General features: G+C 33.6%; 1 protein-coding gene across 8 annotated transcripts in view; it reads left to right on the top strand.

The window, feature by feature from the left end:
• LOC138698500 (ciliary microtubule associated protein 1A-like) overlaps positions 1-12,302 on the top strand; it is a 35,883-nt gene extending 23,581 nt beyond the window's left edge. For all 8 annotated transcript variants that reach the window (XM_069824476.1, XM_069824471.1, XM_069824477.1 and 5 more), the window contains 2 exons: positions 7,852-7,985; positions 11,946-12,302. In XM_069824476.1, coding sequence (XP_069680577.1) covers positions 7,852-7,985; positions 11,946-12,029 — 218 coding nt within the window. In that variant the 3' untranslated portion in view covers positions 12,030-12,302. The remainder of the gene's footprint in view (positions 1-7,851; positions 7,986-11,945) is intronic.
• The last annotated feature ends 391 nt before the right edge of the window (positions 12,303-12,693 follow it).

Raw genomic sequence — 12,693 nt, 5'->3', positions numbered from 1 at the left:
TCTGGTATAATTGTCAGGGATTTAGCTCTGAAAAAAGCGTGGGATTTTTCTTTATGTCAGCATTTCCAGAATGGTAACTTACTATCTGAACTAGGACCATTTCCCACGGGAACTAAACAAGCAGATTATAATTCCAGAACATGCACTGCTATGCTCATTTCTCATTAAAGCTTTTTTAGGGGAACTGTTAATGAGCTAATGTTCAATTCTCCCCTCAAAATCACAGAAATCCCCACGATAGACAAAAGAATTCAAGAAATTATCTATATTTGCCTTTGTGAATATATTATTGGGTAACCACAATATATCGGAAGGTTACCCACGTAATGACAAAACTTATAAGTTTGTGTTCTTCTTTCATCCACTCTAATTGTTTCTTCTGGGATTCTACACTCATGTGATAAACTTGTTTTTGACTCTCTGTTCTTCACACACTCAATAATTCTGTGGCCGGGAGGAAAAAGGTCTTAAGTAAAAATGTTTAACTTTTCAGGAGAGCAGTAGAAAGATTGAAATTGGTTTCAATTATAGAGTTTACTAATTAAGATTGAACAAGTATCCCACTATAAATATCTAGGATGTGATATTAGCTATGGATATGATAAGGATATTGAATATAAAATTAATCAGTTCCAAGCTATTTGTGGCACAATAAATAGAACGTTGAATAATAAAGCCCACAAACAAACAAAATTAAAATTCTATAAAACAATGGCAGTTCCTACCCTCCTATATGGGAGTGAATCTTGGATTACCACTACTAAACATGAAAGTAAAATCCAGGCAGCTGAGATGAAGTTTTTAAGGAGAGTAAAGGGGTGTACTAGAATGGACCAGATAAGAAACGAGGATATCCGTGAAGAACTGCAAATCTACTCCATAAAAGAAAAGATAACTAACAATAAGGAACAATGGAAAGAACATATAGAAAGAATGGCAGAGAGTAGATTACCAAAGAGAATACAAAACTACTTCCCAAGAGGAAGAAGAGATGTTGGACGTCCTCGGAAGAGATGGGCCTAGATCTATTAGTGAAGACGGAACAGGCAATTAATGCCTAAACCAGGAAGTGAAGAAGAAGAAGAAGACTAATTAAGAGGTTTTTGCTGAATATTATTTGCTTATATTGTTTATATTTCTTCTAAAATAGGTAATGTTGCTCATTTAACAATTTTCTTGATTATTTCTAAAAATAGCCGTACTTAAGCTCTTTTAAGACTAGACCCCAAACTGAGTAGAAGGGACTATTTAAACATAAGACCTTTTTCATGTCAAAATAAATCAGAAATGTAAATTATTAAGAATGCAAAATGGGTCTTAAACAATTATAGGACTGTTTACTCTGGTGCTTAAAGTTTCAAAAGGAAAGGGCATCAGTATGTGATAAAATGACTAAAATACAAATTAGACCTTTTTAATAGGGAAGCATGGAAAGTAAACATGTGATGGTTTGTAAGGAATAAAGTATTAAATATTCTTAAGTCCTTTATTCTGTGTGTGGTCGATTCAAAAAGTACTTAAGACATTTGGTAACACTCTATAAATCCAGTCAGGAATCTTATTTGACTTTAGCCGTTTTACCAGATTGTAGAGAATTGTTTCCGCTTTCAGAATATATAAAAATCTCATTTTAACAAAAAATTGACTTACGACCTTTTTCCTTCCAGCCACAGAATTATTTTGAGTTATCACTTCCTAAATACGCTTTTCTTTTCTGAGACACCACACACATGGAATGAACTCAAGACTACAAAAATGCGCTATATTATTATTATTATTATTATTATTATTATTATTATTATTATTATTATTATTATTATTATTATTATTATTATCATTATTATTATTATTATCATTATTATTATTATTATTATCATTATTATTATTATTATTATTATTATTATTATTATTATTATTATTATTATTATTATATAATACCTGTGGATGAGGGTTGTTGCCTTTGGTTGTTTGCTAGTAATTAGAGATACGAACCTAAAAATAGAACACTATGTCACAGTTTTCTGAGAAAATAATCAAAATCTCTTCTGCAGAGTCAACTCTCCACTGTACTGTAAACTTAACTAGTTGTAAACTGTCAAGAATTCCACGCAGTTTACAAAACTATTCGGAATGGAAATATTGTCATGTGGAATTACAGTGATATGGGGCTGGTAATGGCACAGGATTTGCTCTCAACTCGAGATAGGGTTAGTGATAAATTATAATGCAGAGTTGTTCTATGCTGACAAATTCACTGAATCTCTGCAATTAAGAATTTCAGTGATAATGATCTATTTTCTCGAGGGACATACTTTTCACTGTGGACTACACTATATTGGACTTCATTGTATACAGCTGTAGGCGGAATGTTGATACCAGATACAAAATTTCAATCTTGCGACAGTTTGTCACTTAATGAAAATATCACAAATAAAATTTTTCTGTTTAAAACTAACTCTTTTTTTTAGTATTACTTCAAGTAGGTACGCTGTGCACTTGTATTTTCATTCTAGCATTGATCTGCAATGACTCTCGGAGTCAGGCAAGACACTCTCGTAATTATATTATAATATATTATACAGTAGAACTTGGTTATAGCGACCTCGTTTTGTGCAACACCTCGTCTATAACGTCACATATTCTGTGGTCCCAGCTAATTCCCCATAAGACATATGCTTTTATACCTTGCTTAATATGACAAACGCCTATGCGTCTACCTCGCATATAACGTCATATTCAACCTCAGTTTGGAATACAATTTTCTAAGAACCAAAGTATTTTAAGAAATATTTTGCTGAAATGTGGCAAATCCTTTACTGCTCACTTCTATCATAGACCTCTGGAATGCAGGCAGATTCCCCACCCATTGTAACCTGCCCGAATTCATGCGGTATTAATGGTACCTGCATGCAGTCAGTTTCGACAGGAAGTTTTCACTAAGTGCACGCATTTTAATGCAGTGTGGCCACTAAAAGAAGTGAGTGACACTTTAGAAGCCATTAGATTTGTGAACATTTCTATGAAGCTAGAGGAGGGAGTATGAAGCTAGGAGAAGGAGCAGTGAAATTGCAACTGAAATAATGAATATAGAATTTAATTTATAAAATGTATATTGGGCAAGTAGGAGACAACAGAGTAAAATGACTGATTACTTCACTCCTCAGTAAATAAGTTTGGTGAGTAATGAACAAACTGTTTTAATACAGAATACTGTATTTATAATTGTACATTTATTTTATTGTGTTCATGGTATGCTTAAAAGCGGATACATAAATCTAAAATAAGCCTAATTATGTTTATTATTTTTCATTTTCCACCTCACTAGACTGATAATATGAATCTCGGTTACAACGACACTCTTTCATAACAACATAATTTTCGAGGTCCCTTGGATGTCGTTATAACCAAGTTCTACTATATTATATTTATATTATATTATATTATATTATATTATATTATATTATATTATATTATATTATATAACGTAGTAGGTCCTGCGTCATAGTAACATGGACTAAGGATTGTACCTGGACTCACATTACAGAATGACCATTAGTTCGAGTTCTCATGGGGAAAGAAATTTTCTCATGACATTTCGGCCAGTGTATGGGACCAGTGACCCACCTAGCATCGTGATGAATTTGGGGAGCTATGGTAAGTAGCAAAATCCAGTTTCTGAAACCAGCTGTAACAGCTGTGGATATCATCATGTTACATCTGTACCTCTGCTGAGGCATGTGAACAACGCCGCTAGTCTGCTGGTCATCCTTGGCCCTTCATGGGCTGTTGTACCAAGGATTGCATTACTTTGTAGAAGTTTGTATACTGTATTTTTAAATTTATATTCTTGGAGTACCGGTACCGATATTAGATACCAGAGCAACGTTTGTTGTATAAAACAATTGATAGCTTATGTAACCATGGAGAATAATAAAATCTTTCAGATGGTATACAGAAAAATCGCAGGGTGCCACTTAAAAATGTTTCCGATGACGTCACAACTAGCACAATGATACCAAGAATGGTTTGTTTTTGTGAAAAAGTGTCTTTTAAAATATACTGTTTGACGTGTCCGAGCGTTTTTCGAAAAATATTTTCATTTAGCTGTAGCAGAAAATATGTGTGACTTTTGAAATGCACTGTATATACAACCATCACATAGTATGACATATTATCAGTCATTTTGAAGTAAATACTTCATATTTTGGTATTGTGATTAAAAATCTTCATTACATCTACAGCATTTTGTTCTCAGAAATTCGTAATGTAAGTCTTAAATAAAATACATTTTCCTTCCTTTTCTTATTATTTTATTTAATGGTATATAAGATCTTTTGTAATGATGTAATATGATTCATGTGCTATAAACATAAAATTGCAATAACTATATTATAATAACATGTACATGATTCCAATAAGTTACTTTCTTCTTCATTGTTGCACTACACATATGTTTATTAAATAATAAGTAATCATTCTTAAATAGGGAATAACCTTGGGAATCCAGAAATAATTTTTTTAATACATAAAATAAAACTTAATGAAGTAGTGAACTTTACAAAATTTACACTGTGGTATAACCTATGAAAAACGTTTTAACAAAGTACAACGTATTATTACCTGACCATTCTGTTTGTGGAACAGCAGTTGTTTGTACTAATACACAGCAAGCCGCTGTTACATCACCTGTGCAGTACGATTGCTTTCTTATTCTAGTCATAGACTGTGTTTTTCTCTTCTCCACAGAGTAACAACATAAGGTCACAATGCCACTGTATATATTTCACATACAAAATGGTCACCTAGTATGTATATAATTGACACACATAAATCAACTCACATCGGCACTCTAATAGATAGTACATCCTTCAAAATCGCAATGGCTTTATGCCTTGGTTGTAAACTCTGCCAGCCACACCAATGTATTTGCGGAGGAATTGCTGATATTTATGGCCATCATGCACTCACATTATACATTGTCTTTGGATATAAATTTGGGCTGTACTAACAAGATAAATGTAAATACAGTAAAATGTCGATAAGAACGCCCTCTTATTACGCCTTTGTAAAATACCCCGTTTGTTGCGCTCAAGTTCCGCATAATACGCTATTTTTGTGGAATATTTTCGATGTAATTTTCAGCAATGAAACATCTTGGTCATTAACCTGAAAAGTATTGGTATTCAACCCTTTACCTGCGCATTTAAACCTTCATACTTCATAACTTAGTATACCCCACCCTCTTGTTACGCTCTCTTAATCGACTCCTTATCTGCGTGGTTAAACCCTACATACAGTACAATACCCCACCCTCTTGCTAACCCTCTCTCTCAAACAACATTCCTCACTCGGCCGTAATAAAATTCTGGAAATTTTTGCTAGGCAGTTTGTTGTCCTTTTGTGTATTGAAGTGTCTGTGATTACAATGAGTGTTAAACGAAAAGCCCTTTCTGTGTCGGAAAAATTGGAAATCTTACGAAAGTACGATGAGAACAGTACTCTTACTCAGAAACAACTCTCTGATTCATTAGGAATCCCATAATCGACATTAAGAACGATAATAAAAAATCGCGACTCAATCACTACAGCTGCGATGTTGGGAGGATGTAAGTGCAGAAACTGAAGTGTGGTAAACATGAGGACTTGGAGAACACGCACACGGCAAACAACTATAAATGGCTTTTTCTTTTTCGGAAGAAATAAGTACAGTACATATTGTAAATGTCTTTGATGTACAGTACAGTAATTACATAATGGAGTAATACTGTATTACCTTTCATGAATCATATATTCCAATAAATAAAAATGCTAATAGGTACTGTATATAAGTCAAAATTAGTATACCCGCCTAATACACGGTCCCGGTTAATACGCATTTTACACCCAGTCCCTTGAACAGCGTCTTATCGCGGTTTTACTGTAACTCGCATTTGTTGTACTTCCTGCTAAATTATACAGTATATCTGATAGTTGGATGTTTAATGTATGTAATAATACAGTGCGTCTGCAAACTCACTCCACATCAAGGAGACGACGATATATACGCTAGGAGCTGCAATTATGTTGGTAGGTGGGATTCACCGCTGGTGGCTGCAGTTATGTTGGGAAGTGGTATTCACTCCACTCGAAGGTCAACACTGAACACGTGTGAATGATTTTTCTGCCAACTTAAAACTTCTCGCTAGGAGATCGAGCATCTCTTCTCGCTGCGGAGTGAGTTTGCGGACACACTGTATTAATATGTACGTATCTGAATTCATTAACAAATAACAACTGTAACAGTGTAACTTGTAAATGTTTTATGATGTACATTGCAAATAAGGAATTATTCTGCTTATTTCTGTTTCTGAAGCTGGAAAAGTTCGAAGCTTCAGTATGTTGAAATATAGGGATTAAAAATCTAATTGAAGAAAAGAAAACATGCTGTATATAAATTACCACTACCCTTAATTTCATTAATGTCGTATGTTCTGGAAATATTTTTCTAGCCCTGATTATTCTGTTGCCTTTATTTCTACATTATCCTTAGTACAAAATAAAACATTAGTATTGTATTGTATTTATTAACATTCCATGGTATTCATACATTGCTTTACAGCTAGAATATGGAACAAGTCAAAAAACTTAATACTATTATAAAGTCTTAATTTATAGTCACAGTCTAGGTGAAATATATACAGAAGAGATTTACAATATAGGCTACTTGTACAACACAAAGTTTTAGTGTCAATTTCATGAAGTGTTATTGAATGTCATGAATTCACCTACAAAATAGAAGGCGTGAGAATTTAGGTACTTCTTTAATTTAGCCCTAAATAATCTTATGTTTTGAGTTTCATTTTTTATATCGATATGGAGCCTATTAAAAATTTTTACTGCCATATAATGCACTCCTTTTTGATAGCATGATAGACTTGCCGATGGAGTATGAAAGTCATTTTTTTGACGTGTATTTATGCTGTGAACTGTTGAATTAGTTAAAAAGTTTTCACGATTACATACGAGGAAGATTATTAATGAAAAGATATACTGACAAGCCATGGACATTATTTGTAGTTTTTTTTAAATAGTCCTACATGATTCCCTAGATTTGGCACCTACCATTATTCTGTTTACTCTTTTTTGGAATAGAAATATACTGTTACTATCTGTGGAATTTCTCCAGAATATTATTCCAAAACTCATTATCGAGTGGAAGTATGCAGAGTATATTGTTTTTAAGGTATTGATATTTACTATCTTTTGCATAGATCTAACAGCAAAACAAGCTGAATTTGGTTTGGGGGTAATTTCTTTAATATGATTTTTCCAATTTAACACATTATCGATTTTTAAGCCAAGAAATTTGGTTATTGTTGTTTCTAATAGGGATCTATTGTTAATTATTGCGCTAGAAATTTGCGAGGTTGAATTTGCGCAGGATTTAAATTGAATTATGTTAGTTTTGTTACAATTTAATACCAATTTATTGACTGAGAACCAGTCACATATTTTGAAGAGAATTTCCTCTGTTCAAGTAGTAGAAGAAAATATCAGTTTAAAAAAAATGTTTTTTTTCTTATCAATTGGGAAGTCAAAATTCTGAGATTCTTTTTTTTTTTTATTTGTATCCTGCAGCATCTAAAGTTCACAACATCTCAACTGTTCTTGGCCAAACAGAATAGAGTAACTAGAAACATGCCCCTGCATTTACTTTTTCAGGGAGACAAAGGGTAAAACAAAATAACTGTAAGCCGCACACGCTTACATAATTAACACGAGTAAGATCGCCATTTAATCAATTATTTATATTCAAGTGTTAAAAGCAGTGTACGAAAGATTCAACATGGAAAATAACTATTTTGACTTCAGGACCTGGAACATACAACGATGCTAGGGTTGACAGCTACAGGGATAAGGCTCCTGCATACTCCCTCAGTTCTCGCTATGAACTGCCCTCTGATTCTACGCAGACACCTGGTCCTGGTGCCCACTCTCCAGAGAAGGTAAAGCATTCCCAATTAAATAAAAGCGAGAGAAAAGAAAATTGAACGCATGTTGAAGTTCTGCTAGATGTGATCAAAATGCATGTCAAAAGTGATTGTGTTATAAAGAAGTACCTTCGTTAAAAATTATGCTAACGTTTTTCTTTCTTTCATTGTTCTTGCAAAACGAGCATTCATTTTAGTATAGGCTTAATTCTTATTTGCTATAGACAAACAAAATTATTCATTATAAATAAATCTTGCAGTCCATTGACAGTCTTGTAATGTATATATTTTAATATAGTAGAAAAACAACAAAACTTTTAGTGACATCTTTCTTATTTTGCATATTAAATGAACATGAAACCTTGCATAATGTACCTAATTGTGGAACAGATATACAGTACATAAAACATGATCCATATTTATTTTGGAAGATATTTGAAGTATGAATTGTGATCTGTATGGTATTTAAATTAAGATATTAGTATTATTATTGCGTATACAAGATGGAAGTACTATAGCTATACAGATTTTTAACAACTTATTCCTTGGGTATAAAGTGCAACAAAAAATTCTAATACCATATTTGCCCCAAATCGGTACAGTACTTTTCTCTGAAAAAAAAGTTTTTCACACTGTTTCATTTGTTAAGTATTGTCCTAGATCATATATACCGAGATTGCGCTGCGTTATAGGCTTTGACGGTAACAACTTTTGTCAGGTTTACTATGCTGCCATCTAGTTGTTACATAAGGAGCATTAGCGTCTGTACTGCCATCTCGTGTTCATTTACGGCGGACGGGTGGCGATCCTGGCGGTTGTTCTCTTCAAAGTGCAACTGATTTTAACATAGGAATGAGCAATCTATATGTGATCTGGGGTACTATGTATATGATTCTGATTTCTACTCTCAAACTGATAAGAAATTTTTTTTTTCAAGGGAAAAATTGTTCCGGGCCAGGTATCGTTCACAGGACCCTTCGCTTAGCGCATGAATGCTCTACCGACTGAGCTACTCCAGGAATTATACACGACACCGTCACAATCCTTCCCTTTATATCCACACAACTCAAATGGGCTGACAAGACACCAGAAATCCAACTTTGAGTGCACACAATTCTGTGTGACTTAAATTGTGGCTTTCTGTTAACGTACCTACAGTAACGAATACATACCCGGCCCTGGAACAATTTTTCCCTTGAAATTATTCAAACCTGCTTCACAGGGAGCTACTACCTGAAAGCCAGATTTGCATAATATATTCGTTACTGGAGGTACGTTAACAGAAAGCCACAATTTAAGTCACACAGAATTGTGTGCACTCAAAGTTGGGTTTCTGGCGTCTTGTCAGTCCATTTGAGTGGATATAAAGGGAAGAATTGTGAGGTGTCGTGTATAGTTCCTGGGTAGCTCAGGCGGTAGAGCATTCGTGCGCTAAACGAAGGGTCCTGGGATTGATACCCGGCCCCAGAACAATTTTTCCCTTGAAATTATTCAAGCCTGCTTCACAGAGAGCTTCTACCTGAGAGTCAGATTTGCATGATAAGAAATTATTTATTTCTTTGCAGATTTTAAATAAACAGAAAGTTTCCATGCAAATTAAATGAAACGATTAACATGTCGTTATTTCTTGCCATTAGGAAGACTGACAACTCTCCTGCTATGACTAAGAGCCTGAATGTTGCTCTTCAGACTGGAGTTTATGTGTATTTGTATGTGAGCCAGCGATGCACTGTTGCCAAACTATGCAGTCTTTCAGCTTAATTTTCTAATTAGCCATGCTCTTAATTACAAAATGCATAATAGGTTTCTTATTTATTTTAATATATTCTATTGCCCCCTTCAACCTGCACGGTTACACATCACTTCCACCTTGTATACTAAAGAGATGAGTGAAAATATAAAATAAAGGTAAACCTTTGCGTAAGTGTGACTGAATATACACAACTGAAAGAACAGTTGAGGGTGCTGGGTCAAAGAAAGTTAAAAATGTAAAGTTACAGTCTCTTCAAAAACTACAGTGAAGTGAATGAATTATGTTGTAAGAACTTTTTGCGAATGTCAGCTAGATTTTATTTCAACCCCTACTTACTGTTTGGCCCTGAAGAATGTGCAATTTATTTTGAAGTGTCTTGACACTTACATTGCACTAGCAATTTCTGCTAAAGCAGACTGCATTTTGTTTTTTGTTGTGATAATTGGCATTTGCAAATTCTACAAACACACTCTTGGTTTAAGTAGATTTATTATTTATCTTTCTGTCCTAACTAGTATTGAGAATTGTCATTATTATTATTGATTGATGCTATCAACTGGTCAGGTCGTAAAATTCGTAAACACTTAAGAAATGACGCATTCCAAACTTGGACAAACCATACCTTGCGTGGTAAAGGGGTTATTGTTTATAGTGATCTCCCCAAGGCTAACTCATGGGTAAGCAATCGAAAGGGCCTATCTTCCTCAGAATGGACCAATGCTTTAAAAATGTCAAGCAATATTTCGGCGGTTGGACACGTGCTTGGACAATGCCCTAAAGGCGAGCTGCTGATCAATGCTAGACATCATCGTGTACGACATGCTTTGGCGATATCGTTAAAAACTTTAAATTGGGAGATTCATAAGGAAGAACATTGTGTATCATCAGATGGTTCTTTTAGATGGGCTGACATTATTGCTATCAACGGACACTTAGAACGGGCTCTTGTTCTTGACCCTACTATCCGTTTCGAAAGAAACCTAAATCAGGCCACCGAGGTTGATATTGAGAAGAAGTCCATATTTGAACCTTGTCTGCCGTATCTTTCTCAAAAGTACAACGTCCCTCTTAAACAATGGTCCGTCATTGGTTTGCTGTTTGGCAGTAGAGGTTCAATCACAAAATTCACATGGAATTATCTTAAGGAACTTCACATTTCTTTTGATTCTGTAATGTCTATTCTTATAAATATTATCAAGGATTCTCTTCAAATATTACATCATCATCTCTATTTCAATTAATCAACTTATATTTGCCTTCAACAATTAACTTTCTTTTTTCTTCAATGTATCACATTACATTATTGTACATGTTTATTGTTTTCAGGACTCTTGTGGTCACTCAAAGTTCTTTGAGCTGATGTCTATAATTTAGAAAGTTATTTTATTTATTATTATTATTTATATCTTTGTCCCATTTGCTGTGGAGACCTTTGGTCCTTGGAGTCATGACGCTAAAGTTTTGGAATCTCAAATCGGCCAAATTTTGATCTCCATTACTGGTGATCACCGTTGCACTACTTATTTGCGTCAATGCTTAAATATTGCTATTCAACGCGGAAATGCAATGAGCGTTTTGGGTACTCTTCCAGAGTCCAGCCCTTTGGACGAACTTTTTCTCCTGTAAAATTTATTATCTCTATGTAAATGTTTATATATAGTTTTTAATATATGTGTAATTGTAACTGTGAAAATATTGTTAATCAAATAATTTTTTTTTTCATAAGTGTATATTATTTTTGGGAGTGTTTTTGTATACGGAAACGCATTATTAATTTGGTTATAACTTTATATCACCTTTATAAAGGTAAACACGCTTTGAAATATTTAAGTGGTTATTTTGACAAATTTTATCTACATTTTCACTTTATATGAGGCATTGTTGTGTAGATGAATATGAATGAGAACATTATTTATTTATTTATATTTTTAATTCCCCGAAATTTAAGCAAATGGAAAAAAAATCGTGAATAAATAGAATGATATGTTAAAATTCGTGTATGAATACAATAATGATGTTAAAATTCGTGAATTCCACCAATTTTACCACTTTTCCCGCCTACAAAAAAATGTGAATGGAGCAATGTTTAAACATGTTCAACACCACTTTTTTCACTTTTAAAATGTTATTGATTTCGCGAAATTTGACTGTCTGTAGTGATTTTCATTAGTTATTAATTATAGTGAAACTGTATTGTAATCAAGTGATATTATCTGTTACAGTCAAAATTGGATAATGTTCCGGCACACACTTTTGGAATCAAACATTCTCAACAAATGCGCAACCTGAAGGATAATGTGTGGTAGAATGGACGAAGGATTTTTGGCAGCCAGAGGTCAATGAGAAAGAATATATCATCGGATGCTGATTTAGCCAAACATAATCATCTTGTAACATTAATGCCTTTTTATCATATTAGAATGCTGTCACTGCTTATTTGACGTTGTTAAGCCTACTGCAATGAAGCCTTCAGGCCAACAGTGAAAGGGTAAATTTATTATTCACATGTGCCTCGCTGTTAACTGAAATAAAGACATGAGATTCTGTAATCTCGTAAGACAATAAAGAAATTACGAAAAGATTATATCAGGGCTAATAAAGAATGATCTCAAATATTTCAGAGATTTGAATTGAGACTGATATAATGTCATTATTCATGTTGTGCTTATAGGACAAAACAGTGAAAATTAAACACTTGTTCATTGTTTTGAGTCGGAAATCTCATGGGCTATGTAGAAATGATAATAGGTAATTACAATTAATAGTAACAAAAAACATTCCATTGAAGATAAAATAACAGTGCAACTTACAGGAATTGAATACCGGTAACAATTCTTTCCCCTCATGGAACATGATTTCTTTTTTTATTGAACATATATTCTTAGTTCATCACCATGAACCAAAAGTCAAATGATAAAATCTGTTGAGACATTCCAAAATCAGTATTGCTTCATCTTTCTTGTTTTGGAA

The sequence above is a fragment of the Periplaneta americana genome, chromosome 4 (genome assembly GCF_040183065.1).
Source record: "Periplaneta americana isolate PAMFEO1 chromosome 4, P.americana_PAMFEO1_priV1, whole genome shotgun sequence".
Lineage (NCBI taxonomy): Eukaryota > Metazoa > Arthropoda > Insecta > Blattodea > Blattidae > Periplaneta > Periplaneta americana.
The sequence above is the reverse complement of the archived record's forward strand: the minus strand, read 5'-3'. Positions and strand labels throughout refer to the sequence as shown.